This window comes from Trichosurus vulpecula, chromosome 5 (assembly GCF_011100635.1).
Source record: "Trichosurus vulpecula isolate mTriVul1 chromosome 5, mTriVul1.pri, whole genome shotgun sequence".
Taxonomy (NCBI): domain Eukaryota; kingdom Metazoa; phylum Chordata; class Mammalia; order Diprotodontia; family Phalangeridae; genus Trichosurus; species Trichosurus vulpecula.
This window is the reverse complement of record NC_050577.1, coordinates 16,442,202-16,460,090: the sequence shown is the minus strand read 5'-3', so window position 1 is coordinate 16,460,090 and position 17,889 is coordinate 16,442,202. Positions and strand designations below refer to the sequence as shown.

Here is a 17,889-nt window from a genome sequence, read left to right as displayed (position 1 = left end):
GGACCCAAGACAAGGAACAGCATGGCTTCCTGCAAGGATCTCAGTCAATGAGCATTTATTTGGGACCTGCTATGTCTGAAGTGCCAAGCTTGGTGTCAGGGATTCAGGTACAAAGAATGAAATAATTTCTACCCACAGGGAGCTTACATTCTATTGAGGGGAAGCTACAAGCACATATACAAATGTATATAGCTTATCTTAAGTAGATATAGAAACTCAATGGTTAATCATGAGGCAGGCTGGGAGGGAGGATGCTAGTCATGGGAGAACAAGGAGCATCATGGCAACTCCTGGAGGGCCCCCTCCTGAGTGACTGCCCTGCCTGGAGTCCCTGGCATGGAGCTCCCGCATCAGGCCACCACAGAGGGACTGCCAGGGACTCCCCCTGGCCCTTTTCCCAGCCCACAGAGACAGCTAAGAAAGCAGGAGATGCCTCTCTCAAAACTGGAAACCTCCTAAAAGGAAACTTTGTTCTCTTTTCTGGTCTCCAGAAGGGATGAAAGGGACAAAGGGGGCCTCCTTAGGCTCCCTGGATTTTTCCCTCAATAGCATCACTAGGGAAACTTGGCGGGGGTTGTTTGCCCCCCGCCCCCAAAAAAAGTTGTCAGTTGGAGAATCAAGAATAGAGGCAGTGTGTGTAGAGTGGGTTAGTCGAATCACACCAGACTGGGCATGAGGAGAGCTGAGCTCTAGCCAGGCCCCCCTGTAGCTGTGTGACTTTGGGTAAGTCATGTCTCTGACTTTTCTCACTGGGGTCTAAGATTTTCTCTCTCCTTATTCCACCGTTGACATCCTGGGGGACTTTATCATCCATAGTGTTTAGTTTGACACCCTGTCCTGTTCCATGAATTCCTCAGGTCCCTGGGCCTTGTCTTGACTCAGCTTCAGCAGTCAGTCATATCCAGAGTCTGACCATGGCTTTACCTGGCTTCTCCTCTAAGGCACTGCCCTGGAGCTCTGGAATACCCCTCTCTGGGCACACAGCCTCCCAGCTTCTATCTTCTGCTGGATGGTGCCAGATCTGAAAGCACTAACATCACCTGGGGGACTTTGGATCAAGCTACACGTGGGGTCTCAATCAAACTAGCATTAATTAAGTGCCTACTGTGTTCCTGGCACTGTGCTGAGTGCCGGGGATGCAAAGAAAAGCACGTACAGCCCCTGACCTCAAGGAGCTCATTCTAAGCGGGGAGACCATTTAAACAACTGGGTACATTCAAGATGCACACAGAGTAGATGGAAGGGAACCTTGAGAGGAAGACACTACCATTTGGGGGGGACCAGGAGCAAGGTAGCACAGTGGATGAAGTACTGGACCTGGAATCAGGAAGAACCTGAGTTCAAATCCAACCTCAGAGACTGACCAGCTGTAGGACCTTGCCTAGGCGAGTACTCCTCTGTCTGCCTCAGTTTCTACATTGGTAAAATGAGGGGAATAATGTCGTCTACCTCCCAGGGTTGTGGGGTCATATTTATAAAGTGCTTAGCGAAGAAAATGCTAATTTACTATAGCTTATTACCAGGGAGGGTCTCCTGCAGAAGGCAGAGTCTGAACTGAGTGGGGAAGGGAAGCAGGGCAGTAACAGGATGCGGTGGGGGGAAGGGCAGGAGGGAGAGCCTCCCAGGTATAGGGGACCCTGCAAAAGCCTGGGGGGACTCCTCTGGGGCTTGGCTTAGGATTGCAGTGCTAACTGCTCCATGGCTCAGTCCTCTGGCTGGGTCTGCCCTCCCACTTCCGGCCAGTCCTTCTGGGTCTCCCTCCACTCCCTGTCAGACCTTTGGCTCCAGACCTTTTCCTCTCCAGCCCCCAACTCCACCCACCCCCTCCCCACCCATTCTCAGGCCACCAAAAAGTCATCTTCCCTTGGCACTTTGGCCACTCTCTCTGCTTTGTGACGGGTCTGTCCCCTTCCCCTGGTCCCCAGTCTCCCTTATTCACATATATGGCTCCGCCTGCACTTGGCCTCAGGCCCCTCTTGTCTCCCTGAGGGAACGTGATCTCCTTGGAGGCAGCCGTGGCCGTTTTCATCTTTGCCTTTGGCTTCCCAGCACAGCGTGTGGCACGTTTGTTGTTACTCAGTCATTTCAGTCTGACTCTTCATGACCCGACTTTGGGTTTTCTTAGCGGAGATCCTGCGCTGGTTGGCCATTTCCTTCTCCAGCTCATTTGACAGATGAGGAAACTGAGGCAAACAGGGTTAAGCGACTTGCCCAGCGTCACACACCGTCTGAGGCCAGATTTGAACTTAGGTGGATAAGTCTTCCAGAATCCAAGTTCCAGCACTCCGTGCACTATGGCGCCACCTAGCGGCCCATGTGCGTATAGTAGGGGCCTAATAAATTCTAAATCAAATTGCTTACCATCTCAGGGAGGGGGAAGATGAGAGAGCGGGGGAAGGAGAAAATTTGAAACTCAAAAATTTTATAAATTTTAACAAAAATTATCTTTACTCCTAAGTGGAGAAAAATAAAATGTTATAAATAAGTAAATCCTAACTCAGCCATGTACCAAAAATGAATAAATTCTTGCTGATTTTGAAGGTAATTGAGTTTTCCCTCTGGGCCTCAGTTTCCTCACCTGTAAAATGAAAACGAGGCTTCCTTTTAGGTCTCTTCTAACTCCAAAATCTGTAATCTTCTCTTACAAGTGCCCTGCTTCTCTATTCAGCTCATCCATTGATCTTTAAGCCCCTGCCAGAATCACCCAGTCAGTCAACATTTCTTACATGTCTGCTGTGGGCCAGGCATTGTGCCAAGCTCTGGGCATACAGAAAGAGGCAGAAAGAATGTGACTCTGGATGGCTGGGTGGAGTCATGTGTAAAGTGCGAGTCCGGAAGACTCAGATTCAAGTTCTGCCTCTGACATTTAGTAGCTGCATGGTTGAGTCTCTTAACCTCAACCTGCCTGTTTCCTCATTTGTATAAGGGTGTAACAGTTGTGCCCACTTCACAAGGTTGTTATGAGGGTCCACTGAGATATGACGTTTATAAAGCAGGGCTGGACAGATGCTAGTTATTCCTGACTCTTTGGATGTAGTTTGTGACCTCTCTGCATCATAGCAGATGGTCTTCAGGAATTGCTGTGGTTTAAAAAACAATTCCATCTCTTGATGGCCAGTGTTGCTCAGATTATATTGGTAACTTGGGAGTTTGAGTTTGTTTCTCTGATCACGGATGACCCAGTCTCTCCCCAGAACTGTCCTGGAAGTCTTTTGAGCTCAACGGGACCTGCCTGTACCCATGGCCCTCCAAGGAGACAGTTTATAGGCGTGAGATCAAAGGTGCTAATGTATTGAAAGTGCTTTATAAATGCAAGTCATTTGGAGTTTTGATTACTTAAATTACTATTAATATTATTAGAGGCTGAAGCTCTATCCATCAGAGATAGTGATGTTGGCGTATAAACTAAACTCAGGGGAAGACAAACTTCATTTGTTCCAAGAAGCAGCCCCTTATTATGTGGATATTAGTGATTTTGTAGTCAATCCTGGTTTAAGGCTCTTTCCTTAATACCTGTCTCTTCCATCTCTGCTTCCTGATCACCAAATTCATCAGAATGCTCTGTCTTCCTGGGACACACACAGAATGTTAGAATGATGAATGGGCTGGCGTGTTTGTTTTTTCCATTTCCTAAATAATAACACCTGTTTCTACGTGAGGCACAATGCAAGGTGGAGAGGGAGAATTGGCATCAGGAAGACCAGGGTTCGAGGTCTGCCTCTGACAGGTACTGGCTCTGGGACCCTGGGCAGATCATAGAATCACAGCTTTAATGTTGGAAGGCTCCTTAGGGATCAGCTCTCACAACTTACAAACGAAGAAACTGAGGCACAGAGGTGACTTATTCAGCCACACAAGCAGTGTTAGCTTTTCAGTGCCCTGGGCCACTCTCCTTAGAAGACAGCCCTGATCTCTGTTTAAACATGGAGATTTCCCTCTACCAGTGGAATCATGGGTCCTGAGGGGGGATGGGAAAGGTTTGTTGTGTCACTTAACTCTTCAAAGTTCTCCCTCTTTGGGAATGACTTTGGTCAAGTCATTTCATGCCTGAGCCTCCAGTTTGCTTAGCTTTAAAAATTGGAGTATTCATCGATAAATTAATAATCATCATTCTTGAGCAATAGCTAAGATCTTCATGGTGCTTGCCAAAGGGCTTTGCAGTCAGTGAATAGAATGCTGAGCCTGGAGTCGAGAAGTCTTGAGTTGAGATCCTGCCTCAGACACTTACTAGCTGTGTCACCCTAGGCAAGTCACTTAACCTGTTTGCCTCAATTTCCTCACCTGTAAAATGGGGATAATAATGCCACATACCTCAATGAGTTACGAGGATCCACTGAGGTGTTTGTAAAGCGCTCAGTACAGTGCCTGACACACAGCATTCTAGAAAGGTTAATTATTATCTGATCTGCACAACAATCCTGCCAGGCAAGTGCTGAATGCCCATTAATGGCCCGGCACTGTACTGTGGCTCCAGAAAGAGGTATGATACTCCCCTCACAGAGCTTGAAATCTGACTGGGGGAATCTATTCTGTCTGCCTTCTTTACTGGATTATCATGAGGATTCAATGAGATCATGTGTGTGGAGCTGTCCAGTGCTACGTAAATATGAGATAAATTACAGAAGTCATCTATTCTCTTATTCCGAACTTGCAGCTGTCCTGTGAAGGAACAGAATAGTTATTGACCCCTGAGGAAGGCTGTGACTGCTGGAGGAAAGAGCTAATTAATGGCATAGCCACTCCCAGAATCCCTCACTTCTGCCTCCAAAGTGTACCTGTTCCTTCCGGACAACCCTAATGCTTCCTGCTTCCTATTTTTGGGGGTGGATGTTGGTTAGAGCTGGAACTCGTGACAGGAAAGGTAGGCAGCTTCCCAGGGCACAAGACAGTAGGTGCAAAGAGCAGACACAATTTTTTTTAAACTGTCCTCATTTTTTTTGATGCCAGAGAACTTCTCCATGGCTTGAGTTTGTGATAAGGCATGAATTATAATGAAGTCTTATGCCCTCTAGTGGAAAGGGGATTCATTGGGAGGTATGTGTGTGTGTTTGGGGGGTGGGGGATACACTTCTGAGACTGCCCAGGGTACATCGGAGTTTCTTGCAGCTCTGCTTAGGGGTCTCTTTGTCATAGCAGCAGGAATCCTACACTGCTATAGGGTTCCAGGGGGGTATTGGAGAAGACGAGCTGCCCTAGAGCAGCTAGGAGCCAGGGTCCTTTTTTCATTCTCCTGTACCTCCATCTCAGCCCCCAAGAACCCAGAGCAGCTTCCAGAGGGAAAAGCTGCAGGTCCTCCCCTCCCCTCCAGGTGTTTATCCTAGGTTGTCATCATCCCTAGAGAAGCCACCTTTTATAAATAAACCTGTTAATTACTGCAAGAGGATGAGGGCTCAGAAACCACTCGTGGGTGAATGTCACCATGTGAATGACGGCAAGGAAGCCCATTTCTGTCTTCTTCCTCTTTCTCCATTTCTTTTGAATGAAAACGAAGACTCAGGGCTGGCCCAGGATAACTTTGTGGTTTGTGGCTTATGAGAACAGGGGCCCCCTTCTTTGGCTCACCATTCCCTGGTGGGTCCCAACATCATTTCTGTGTAGTGTGGGATGTTCAAGTGTCTGCTTTTTTCAAGTCCCATCGATTCTCTTTGTCCTTTATACCAGTTATTTTGTTCTCTACGTCCATCCTCACTCTCTCCTCCAGGCCCTTCCTGACTCTGGATGTTCTCTGCCATGCCCATGTCCCTCCCTCTCCCCATGCAGGTACATTTCCTCCCTCTTGTCACTGTTTGTGTTTTCTTCCTCATTCTCTTCCTCACCATCTTGAGGGCAGGGCCTTTCTGCTTGTATTTGTATTCCCAGTCTTTATAGCACAGTAAGTCCTGAACAAATGCTTGTTAATTTGACGGTTTTGCCATTTCAGAAGCAAGGGGCACCTGCCACAGTGCTGATGTGTTTGGTGCATGTGAGACCTTCCTATTGGTGACCTCCATGCCCACTGTGGTGCATGCTACCTGTTTGGCTTGCTGGAAAAGGACCTCGTTTTGAATACTGCCTCTGATGTAAAACTAGAGGGCCAGGGTCAACAGCCTCAGTCTGATTCCACAATCACAGTGTGTGGTCTTTGTCAGTGACTCCTGTTTCTTTCTTTGCAGAGATGCCAGACAACACGCCAGCCCTGATGGGCACTTGCTGCAAGCTACATGTGGTACCGGCATTGTGTTACTTGGTAAGTAAGGAAACCTTGGGAGCTGAAGTAGGGAGGGAGGCCCAAGACCTTAGAGGCCATCCAGGCCAACAGATGAGGAAAGGGAGCCCACAGAGGCAAAGTCCCTTGCTGAAGGTCAGACAGTTAAGTGGCAGGGGTAGGATTCAAACCTAGGACCTGTGACTCTGAATGAGTCTGTTGAAAGCCCCATTGTTCCAGGATGGTGCAGTAAGGGGGCTGTGGCCTGGCCAGCTAGTTCACTGTTCTACATGGGGACATGATAAGGGTATCAAATGAGAATTGCTGGCTTTGTATTATGGAAGCACAGACGACCCTTCTTTCTTGTTCTTTGGACAATGACATGGGCCTGGTCCCCTCAGGAAATGACATCAAATGATAGTGAGGCAGTTAGAGGCTCAGCCCCAGGGAGTCGGGGTCAAGCTTTTCCTTTCAAATTGGTTCATTAATAAATCTAATCTCTTAGCAAAGTACTTAAAAGGAAAAAAAGGGTGTTTATGCAAAGACCTCTTGGCCTTCACCTCCACTTATTAACGCCATTTGGGGGTTTGATCCCCATCATCTTTGCTTCCACATGTAGTGGTGCCTGAGCCAGGGAGGAACCAAACATTTTGTACAAATTTCTACAGAAATATTCACTTGTCCTGTTTCTGGGGAGGGAACTTGCCCCAGGGTGGGCAGCAAAGAATAAATGATTGGAAGTGCCTGGATTGGGAGTCAGGGCCTGGGTTCAAACCCTAGCTCTGCCCTTTCCTACTTAGCTGGCCACAATCTCCATGCCACAGGTAAGACCTGCACTCCACAGCCCCCAAAATGCCTCCTGCATTAAACAGGTGGCCCTCGGACCTGTGTCAGTGAAGGGAGCACCAAGCCAGGGTCACCCTGGGGTTCTGGCCAGCGGCCAGCCCAGACAGTATCACACTATGGAGAGGCAGAATCATGACTTTGGAAAAGTTTATCTTCTTGGGCCTATTTCCTCTTTTGTAAAAGCATGGAACTGAGACTAGATGGTTGTTCACAAGTAGGTGCCTTTCACTTTCCTGTTTTCTTTTGTGACTTAAGGAAATAAATGCATTGGCTCTCTAATGGGTGGATCTAATTACAGCCTCGAGTAACATCTGCTGATGGCTTTTCTGAACTTGGACACCCGAGCCTGGCCCCTCTCAACAACGCAGAAAGATTTGAGATTGTGCAGAAGTTGTTTGCTCTATCAAACATCAGCCTGGAACGAAGGGAGGAGACTGTGAAGGCAGTCATTATGAAGAAGCCTCAGTATCTCCCCCTCATTCTTTATATAATCCTGAATGGACTTTGTGCTTTAGAAAAAAAAGACAAGTGAGGGCACTAGGTAAAGGCCGAAGGGGTTTTAATGGTGGGCACCCTGTATACTCTAGGGAGCCTCTCTTCAGAAAATCCTAAAAGCTGCACTCATAAGACAAATCAAAACGAGGTGATTCTTTTCCCCATCATTTAGGGCTTCCTTTTACAAGAGAACTCAGCAGCGCTCCCTTTCTAAGTAAAAGCTTCGTAACATTTTTAATATTAGGATCACAAAAATTCAACTGCTAGAAAAATACTACCAGAAGGTCTGTCTGGAGGTGCCCACTTGGCATCGACAACATTCACATTTAGAGCTCTGGACCCCAGCAAACAGAGGAGAATAAGGAGGTTCTCATCTTGAGCAGGATTGAGGATTCTAAGCCTACATCTAGAAAAGAGACCTTGTCTGCATAAATGGGCCTTTGAAGAGGTTGCAAGCCCGTCCTCTTTCTCCCATCACCTTCAAGGGGAGCAAGAGGTGCTTTTGCTTTTCAACTGAGATGACTTTATTCTGGTGGTGACTGATAAAGGACCTGGAGGGTGCAGAGGCTTCCTGTGGCCACTTGTCCAACAACCTCCCAGCAAAGTCGTGGCTTCTTCTGCTATGCATTTACTCTTTGATCCTGATGGTGTATAATGGAGACATGGTGTGAGCCACGTGTACAGTTGACAGTAGTTTTACTTACCCTTGCATTCCAGATGTTTAATTTATAAAACTGTGGGACATGAGAGGAGGTTCTAAACTCTGTGTCATGCCTGTCTCTGTTCCAACATCTCTTCCAAGTGACCTGTTAATGTCCTAGTCACCAACAGGATCAGCTGCCATCTATCTGGGGCTCAGGCAGTTGGGAGATTGGTCTAGTGCTTTTTGCCTTTATTTCTGAAGGTGAGGAGGCATCCCTGAGCTGGGCTGCCTGGCACCTGGGACTGTGCCATGCTGCAGTCAGAAGGCAGGTGCCATTTGTCCTCAGGTGACAAGGGTATATCCTAGCAAGGAAAATCTGTCTGCTAAACAAATGAACAGCCCCATTGCAGTTACTACATGACTGTAGTGATGATAAAAGGCTCACAACCTCTTCAAATAAGAAGTCTTTATTTCTTTATATATACAAAAATATTTTATTGGGAATAGTTAAATCTCATAGATTTCGTACATTTCTGTAATTTGCATTATGGACAACACATGAACAAGACATGAAATGTGTGAAAGAGGAGGAAGGAACTTTGTAAAACGGAAGAACCCTTGGTTGCAGAGCAGCTGGCTTGTCCTTGGGCAAAGCCAACATCAGGGTATCCCTTCTACGGGAACTGTGATGGGTAAGATACCTTGGAAAGGAGCAGCAATTGACTTTATTAACACAGGAATAGCTAAATTCTTGCAGTGTGTTCACACTTGGGTCTTGGGGCTGCCAAGCTTTTTTGCCCTCAGTTTTTAAAACTGTTCTCTTCCACGTATGTATAAAAGACAATTAGAAAGAACATGCATTTTAATGTCCAATGTAAAACTACTTATGAAAAGAAATATCAAGGTCAAGAAGAAAAATCCCAAAGCTTTCTACATCATCCTTAAAGAATCTTAAAACAAAAATGTCCTAAGTCTGGGGTGCTGGCTCTTTGAAAAAAAGAACCTAAGGCGCCATCTTTCCAACTAACCTTATGGAAACATGGGGGGGGGGTGGAGTTTCACTTTAAAATACATGGAGGAAAAAAATTTTTTTTATAAGTCTGGGTCTTTTGGACTTGTATTTATTCCAACTCTGCCACTTAGTCCCAGCTTGATTTACAGCCTTTTTCTCTCTCTCTTTACCTGTAAAATGAAATTCTGACCAGATGCCCATCAAAGTTCCTTCCAGACCAATCTCTAAGCCTATGAACTCACCCGTTCTTCACGCGGACCAGGTGAACTTCAGTTTACTAAACAGGACTCTTCTACTTAGATTTATACACCTCTACAGTTTAAATTCTCATCCTTTTGTTAAAAACAAAACCTCGATGCATTTTAAAGTGGTAACAATTGGTGACTAATCTTAGTATTGATAATTTGGGAAACCAATAAGCTGGTTAATTACTGCTCCCTATTTTACATGGTTAAGGTGGAAACCTGCAACTAATATAAAGTTTATGTGAAGTTTCTCGGACATTGCTCTCCTTGTGGGAGAAAAATCGGCGGTCATGGCCAGAATCGACCAACCAACAAGCATTTATTAATCACCAACTGTGGACCTCACCAACACTCCTAGACCGCCGTAGGCTGAAATGCCACTGTCGGTGCCCCTCTGACTTGTGTTCTGCACCCCCTCACCAACCTTGGCTCAGCTCCTTGAATGGCACCTGTGGGTGTCTTCACTTAGCAGGGGCTGGGAGGCAGGAAAAAGGAAAGGAGTCAAGTTGGCTCCTGAAGAACTTAGAACCAACCCAAGCTGGGCCTCAGGGGCAGGAGAGCCAGTGGTGGGTGATGGCGGCTCCTAAGAGGTATAAAGAATGTGGCAACCACCACCATGAGGTAAACATTCAGGAAACCAGCTCAGATGTTAGGAGAAAAGAAAGGAATTGTAATCATAAGACACTGGGCACATTTCAGGAATAACCACCCCCCCTCCCCCATATCTAACAGTCTAAATCTTTTCAAACAACAAAAAAAGAGAAAAGATTAGTTGCCTGCATTTTGACCTAACTTTACATTAATCTTCCATTTGCTTTTATCTGACCTTGAATGCTAAACTGCTTTCTCCAGAATGCAACTCAGGGCTTTGCTCCATGGCCGCAGAGAAAGAACTCAAGGACAAGGGAAGAAGAGTCTGTTCCTTAGACTAACCCTGAGTTATTCACTATGAATGCAGAGATAGAGGAGTCATCATTTCTGAGTGTAAGGCTTTGGCTCCAGAAGAGATTTTGAATTACAGGCTAGATCATCATCTCCTGGGCCTGCATCTTTGGGGCTGCTATGGGATTAAAAATGGGGTGTCTGATTCCCAAGCTTGGAAAAACACATTCCAGAGAGCAAAGGGATATGAGGAAAACAGCCCCAGGAGATAACCACGAGGAGTCCATGTGTACCAACTCCAAACCTAGGGAGTGCTTTCTGAATTAGGATTTTTCATTTCAGAGGTGAGAACTACATGATCCTCTTTTGAGAAGAAGGAAAGGGAACATTAAATAATCTCCCTTAACTCAACAGAAAGCTTCAGTCTTGTCACAGAAAATTCAGGATTAGAACTTCAAACCTATCAGAGTAGCCTCAGGCCTCCTCCCTACAGTTGGTCCAGAGTAGGACAGAAACAAGGCAGGACAGAGGTGTGGGGGGGTGAGAGGGGCAGCTAATCCCGCAGTGGTCCCCAGCTCTGACTCTCTAACTGGAAAAGCCCATCCTGGGAACCGAGGAGATAGATTAGAAGAGGAAACGCAGATGAAGAGAATGCCTACTTACGTAGGTAGGTAGGTAAACAAAACATACGTACCTGTGTGTGGACAAGACCCCCCACACCCCCAGCCCAAGAGAGTCAGTCAGTCAAGCTGACAATCTTTATAAACTCCTGGGCTAACAGAAGAGCAGCTCGAACAACCAGGCCCATCTCATTCCAAAGGCGTTTTATTGCAAGATTAAAATGACCATTTCCTAATAAAGTAACTTGTCACTTCTTAATTGTCGATTAAAAACTCATACAGATCATGATACCTTCTGGGTTATTTCTTCCCCACCTAGTCTTCAGAAATCAGATGAGTACCTGTATCTGGGCAGTGCCACAGTCTTCAAACCCACAGACAGGAATTCAGCAAAGCCAAGAACTCTGGCGTAATGAAGCTTTATTACACCAGCTGTGGGATTAGATAAATATATTCAATTTTATTATGCAAGAGACACTTTATGGGACATCAGTTCTGAGATAGATTTTGGTTTTTATACCCTCTGATACGTGTGTGTACATACGTATACATACACACAGTATGCATACGAAACATGACAACGTCTGAAAAAATGAGCAGTTAACTCTTTACCTAAAAACTTCAGGCCTCCTTCCTCCTCATTAGCACAGAATTATTTCCAGAACCCCGGACAGATATTTAAATACAACAACTTAAGAACCCCCCAGACCCTAAAACGAAGGATGTCGAGAGTCAAACAGCAGGTGAGGTGACGGATTATTTCTGGCCAGTTTCCAAGGCTTTACCTGCAAAGCCTCATCAGTTAAGAACAAGTATGCATGAGGCCATGGCCATCCCTCCTCCCCCGAAGCTGTGGTCCTGTCTAATGGGTGAAGAGAGTCCTTTGGCATATGGTACATGCTGGTACACATAACAAGATCTATGTTCCCGTGAGTTTTTGGGAGGGGACATCTACGTCACTGCAGTCAAAGCAGCCCAGACGGACCAGCCTGGCTGTGAACCTGATTTCACCCAGGGGTACCTGGGGCTACTGTCTCTCCTCAGGAAATACTTCATGCCTTCATTTGTTTACTGTTTTAAATAAATTCAGATTTACAAGCCAGCTGCCATAAAAAAAAAAAAGCAACATCCTGTGTGGTCTGGGTCAATCACTGCACTGATTGTTGTGCTGGGCTGTTCATGCCATTTCTACTGTAGGGTAAGCAGCGCTTAAGTGAGTGCAGACCATATGACACCCAAAGAAATCCCAATGGAGCTGCCAGAAGGAAAGGTATTTGATCCAAACACAGCTCTTCCTATGGGCCAATGGCATCTGCACCAAGGAAAATCATCTCCAAGGCTCTTTACATATTTCAGAAGATCATTCGAATTATATTTTCCACTTGATAAAAACATGATGGTCAACATTTCTGCCTCTCCTTGTTTAAGGGAGACATGCCATTCAATCTCAATGACTCCTTCCAGATTAAGTCAGCGTCTGGCCCCAAGTGGCTCCAAACCCAACACCAAGAAGGCAGAACATCATCCACACAGTGTTTGGAATCACTTCAAACCATTCCCTTGCATCAAAGCTCCCCCTCCCAAACGTATGTAACATATGTGTCCCTAGTCTCTAATACCAGTGCAGAAGGCCAACCCCTCTGGGTCTACACTCCTTGCCAGGTGACTCTGAAGCCACCATGTGGGAGCTGATCTGCTGTGAGATAGGGCCCCAAGTGGTTTGGCAATCCTAAAGGGAATGGAAAGAAACCCAAAATTTGGTTCCCTTCTCCCAGAAAGATGGCTCTTGGAGTGCCCTAAAGATATACCCTAGGATGGAGGGTTTGGAGCTAGAAGGGCTTGGCCCAGGTCACACAGTGCTGAGGGGCAGAGGTGGGTTAGCCCTCAGGGCTTCCCTTTGGCCCTGTGAGGTCCCCAGACACACACCAGGTGGCTGAGCCCCCTCCTCATGGCCCTTCTGCCCATAAAAGCCACATGTGCAGTGTTTTCCATCCCTGATTAGGACACTGTGAGAGCAAAGGAAGCCAAGGAGATGACACTGTTTCAAGACCACTTCTCTGTAAGACTGGTATTTACGCCCATCTACCATTAATAAAAGAAGTCCATTCCTCCTAACAGACTGCTTTCTAAAGATGTTCGGTGCAGCCCATTATGACATGACAAAGGAGGAAGCACCTCGGCTGACTTAATCCACAAGCCCAGAGTTACCTCTCTCCTGGTGCTGCCCCAGAGAGATCCCACCCCACCAGGCCATCCTTCCTAGGAAGCCACACATTCCCTGAGAGGGAACAGATTCTAATGTCCCCCATGTTGAGTTTTACATTGGAAACGGACTAAACTCAATGCACTCCCATCTTAAAAAATACAAAACACAGAAACCCTAAAATTACAGAGTTACCTCTAGACAGGTCCCCTGATTTATGCTGTTGTGAGAAAACAAGAAACTGGTGCAAATATATACCCATTAAATATTGTGACTCTTTTAGAGAGTATTTTTGGGAGATGCTAAATACCTACCCTAAGGGATCCATGTGTCATGACTAGGAAATACCAGGATCTGAAAAAATCCCTCGCGGTTGAACTCTTGCTAGCACAGAGCTTGGGCACTGTCTTAATGAACTGAGTAATTACTTTAGGCGATCTGTACCCTGTTACACTGTGCACATCTCAGTCCTTGAAAACCTAAGGCAATCACTGGAAGTCTCCACTTCTCTGATGAGGTCCCAACCAGAGCCCTCTTCTTCTTCTTGGTGCTGTGAGGGAAACAATCCTCAGGAGTCTCCTCCCTGGCCCCCAGACCATCAAAGCCAGCAAGATCCAGGCACCTACCCTTCCTTCCCTTTGAAGTGATACTGCAATATGCAAATCATAGAGCAACAGGCCCCAGGAAAACGTCTGGCTGCCTACCTGCATCCTCCTGGAAGTGTCTGCAGCAGAATCTATATGCGTACCACTGTGAATGCAGAGATTTGCATATGATGTCGTCAGCGAGTCCAAGGAAGCAAAAACACTGTTGCCCCCCATCATTAAACATCAAGCACATTTCATAACCGAAACGTGCTGTATAAATAACATCTATTTAGAGCTTCTAGCAATAACTTTCACCTTTCACAAGCTACTCAATGGATATGGTTCTCAGCACAATACAGCACAAATATCCTATCATATCACATCTCAGAAACACAAGGTTCACTCACAAATACCTCAAAATGGAAAATCAAGAGAATCTTTAAATAGCACAGGAATTTACAGATGTCAAATATAACTGCTAACTGTATAATAAAAAGCTTTATAAATTAAGTTTTTTTCTTTATCAGTGAAATTTTCACTAGTGAAAATAAATACTTTGCCCTAAGCTTCCGTTTCCCGAATCCTGAGGCGCTCTCCTCCTCCCCCTCTCAGTGCACCCCTTCTTGCTGGGCCCCACTGTACTAATTACTGGTGGGCAGCAGCACTTCCCTCTCCCTGCAGTGAATGCTGGGAAAAGGCTGGCCTCAAAGTAGAGGGCCCCTCCTTACACTGCATTTCCCCCTAAACAACTGTCATGAAGGGGACCTACTATCTTTGTAAACTACAACCGGCAACCACCCCTCCCTCCAAGATAGCGGAGAGCGGAAAGCAGACACGGAGTAACGTGGTGGGATGCTGGTTATGGCACTGATGATTGGCATTCTGCTCTCAGAAGAAATTAAATTAGGATGACAGCTCATAATTAGTGTTTTCCCTTAATAAGAATAACTGACAACAGAACTCTAATGAGGGTTTTACAAAAACTGCTTCAAGTATCCATTATCACAGTGAAAATATGAGACCAAAATGCACTGTTAAAGTGAGTGATTGGAAAACTCGGATGAAAAAGGCAAAAATGCTAAATTAAAACATATACAAAATGCTTCAACGCATTTCTCTCTGTGATATGAATAGAAAGGTTATCTGTAAAAAGTTAGAAAAATTAAGATAAATTACATATTTAAGTCCACTTCCCCTTTCACATTTTCTATAAAAATTCAGAATCGTGTACTAAGATTGCAGTCTACAGAGTAAAAATGCCTCAACTCGGCAGGTACCGTCTAGCGCCGCACACGCTTTCTTAGGCGAATGTTTACTTAGAAAGGCTCAGCTGTCCTTTCATCTCCTCTTCCCTGTCAGTACACCCAGCTGATGGGGACCCACTGCGGCTCTGCCCGCAGTCTCTCGATGGCAGACTGCAGCTTCTCAAAGGCCTTGTCCAGGTTATCATTTACAATGACCAAATCAAAGTAGTGGTTGTAGGCTCTCTGGATGCGTGCACTTTCATCCACCGTTTTTTTCAGGTTTGTGTCCTACATGGGTTTGAAAGGAAAGAAGCAGATTGATACTGGCAGCATGTCCTTTACACAACATCCATCCCTACACGGACACTTTTTAGGCACAGGGCCTTGGGGAGCACGCCTGCCTCTCGGTCACTGGCCCAGTCACAAGAGGAGAGCCCCTTATGTTGCAGGTTTATTTGACCCTCACAGCTCACCCTGATGCATCCTGGGGGTCAAGCCAGGGACAAACTGTGGGGCTCACAGAACCTACTCACTCCTGATTATTGGCAATCAATCTCTCTGGCCTCAAATGTAACCTGGGGTCCACGAACTTTCTTAACATTTTTACAACTACATTTCACCAGCACTGGTTTCCTTTGAAATCCTGAGTATTTTGTTTTATGCATTTAAAGCCATGATTCTGAGAAGGGCTCCCTAGATCCCACCAGACCTGCCAGAGGGTCCATCAAACAAGGCTCAGCTCCTGCCTTTGGGAGTCACAATTGACTGTTTTATAGCCAAAATCATGGCATTTCCCCCCCTACAAGTACTGTATTGTTGTTTACATCACTGTCTTTTGGCTAATATCATTTCTAACCAGTTCTTAGTTTTCTAGGAAGTTTACAAAGTTGCCAGTAAAAAATTCATGTCAGCTATGTAGACACAGCTACCAACCCTAAATTACTGAAGGTATTGGATACCACCATATGGAGGTTGTAAATAAATTAGTTATTTTGGTTTCTTTTTTTTTGGACCTGACCTACAATTTCATCAATGTAAAGAACTCCTGGTGAGGGAACTCCCTCTCACAATACCAATGGACACCTGTAATGTATATGCTGAGAACTGCCTGAAGCCCTGAGAGAAACCTAAGTCAGGATGATTAGGTCTGAGAAGGCAGATTGTCTCAGGAATTATGCTGAACTCATCTGTCAATTCATGTGACAACCAGTTATGCAAGGCCAGAGTCCAGAGAGCCTCCTCAAAGCAAAGGGACATAGGCACGCATGCTCCTCTGGATCCTCCCTGTCCAGATGACACCTCTCCTTTCTAATGGTCATGCAAGGAGCCTTGTCTCCTTCCAGCTAAGGATTCTGAAGGCACGGCTGGTCTGTCACAGCTCCAGTAAACCACTGTATAGCCTTCTAAGCTGAATTCCACTTACTGGGCAGAACCAACCGGACCTCGGGAGACATGATGATTGTCCTTGGTTTCTTACCCAGGACATGTTCAATGTAAGCCACGGACTAATGCTGGTGCAGAACAAACCAACCAAAGGGACCATTCTACTGGGTAGAGGGATCTGGCTTCTCTGCCACACAGGAGTAACTCATGGGAGAATTAGCTGAGCATCAGGCCTGGAGACCTGTTCCAGGCAAGAAAGCCCAAGGAATAGTCACTTGTTTGTCATGTCAGGTTTCCAATTCCAAAGTCACTCCTCTCCCCCCTGGTAGTATCCCCTTGTTCCAGAGACCAGAGTGAGGACAGCATCCTGTAACCCTAGTGATGCAAGTGAACAGCTAAGGGGCCATTCCTGGACAGAAGCAGGCTATCTTCATCACAGGCACTGGCAAGTGAACAGTATTTTGTTCATTCCACAGGCATGTGTAATTTTACAACACTGGTATTTCATACAACGGCACCATGCTCAGTCCACACGTCATAGGCCACGTTCTATTAGCGAGTACTGGATTTGGATCCAAGAAGCATGAGGTCCAACCTCACTTCTGCATGTGACTTGTCTAAGCCTCAGTCTCCTGAGATGTAAAGGGAGGCAGGTGAGCAATACACAACCTTTCACATCTTTGTTTTAAATCCTACGACCCAATTCCCTGACCTTTACATGCTAATATCACCCATTCAAGGCATAAGACCTTAGATAAAAATATAGAAATTAACCTTGATCACCTAAGTAGAAACAAGGTGTAACTTGGCCTTAAGTGCTCATCCCTGCTGGGACCTTAGCAGTCTGATGTCATAACAATGGCCCAGGCTGGAAGTCAGTCTGCCTTTTTGTCTCCTGCTTTGATGGTACCTAGTAAGTTGACCTGAATGAGCTTCTGGTGCCTTCTCTGGGGCTCAGTTTCATCACTGACAAAATGAGAAGGCTGGATTCAGGAATCTGAATGTGCCTCAGCTCTAAAATGTTGCCAAATATATGAGAAAGGGGCTTCCTTATTTCTGACTGCATTAGTTAGCAATGATGCTGCCACTGTTAGCTTTAGGGTGGGCCACATATCATGCACAGCCACCTTCCACCTCTACACAACAGTCCTGACACTCCAGTCCCTTGCAGGGAGTCTGGGAAGGCAAATCTGTTCCAGAGAGAAGACAGACTATGTCGTGAAAAGGGCGCTACCCAATAGCCCCGAGCTGCTCACCGTCAGGAGCTTGGTGGTGATCCCAGCATCCACCACGGCCTTATGCATAGCTCGCAGGGTCTCTAATTCAGGAGCAGCAATGAATACGACGTACGGCATAAACTCAGATGTCCTTAGGACTTTCAGAGCCTGGAGGAAAAAGTGAATATGACAAACCAGTCGACACAGTCCCACCATCTGTAGTTTAGGCTACAAATGAAATTATTTCCAAGTGAAGATTTGACACTTAGAAACGAATTCTAATATATTATATTGGCAAAAGTCTGAGCTGCTGCATCCCTAAAATAAG

The 17,889-nt window shown here is 45.9% G+C and overlaps 2 protein-coding genes across 2 annotated transcripts in view; one reads left to right on the top strand and one right to left on the bottom strand.

The window, feature by feature from the left end:
- The window catches only part of GSDME (gasdermin E), a 52,993-nt gene extending 41,825 nt beyond the window's left edge, over positions 1-11,168 (top strand). The window contains exons 9-10 of the mRNA XM_036759221.1: positions 6,153-6,226; positions 7,329-11,168. Of these exons, the coding sequence (XP_036615116.1) occupies positions 6,153-6,226; positions 7,329-7,562 (308 nt within the window). The 3' untranslated portion in view covers positions 7,563-11,168. The remainder of the gene's footprint in view (positions 1-6,152; positions 6,227-7,328) is intronic.
- The window catches only part of MPP6 (membrane palmitoylated protein 6), a 31,190-nt gene continuing 24,417 nt past the window's right edge, over positions 11,117-17,889 (bottom strand). The window contains exons 10-11 of the mRNA XM_036759220.1: positions 17,601-17,729; positions 11,117-15,249 (exon numbers count right to left, since the gene is read on the bottom strand). Of these exons, the coding sequence (XP_036615115.1) occupies positions 15,073-15,249; positions 17,601-17,729 (306 nt within the window). The 3' untranslated portion in view covers positions 11,117-15,072. The remainder of the gene's footprint in view (positions 15,250-17,600; positions 17,730-17,889) is intronic.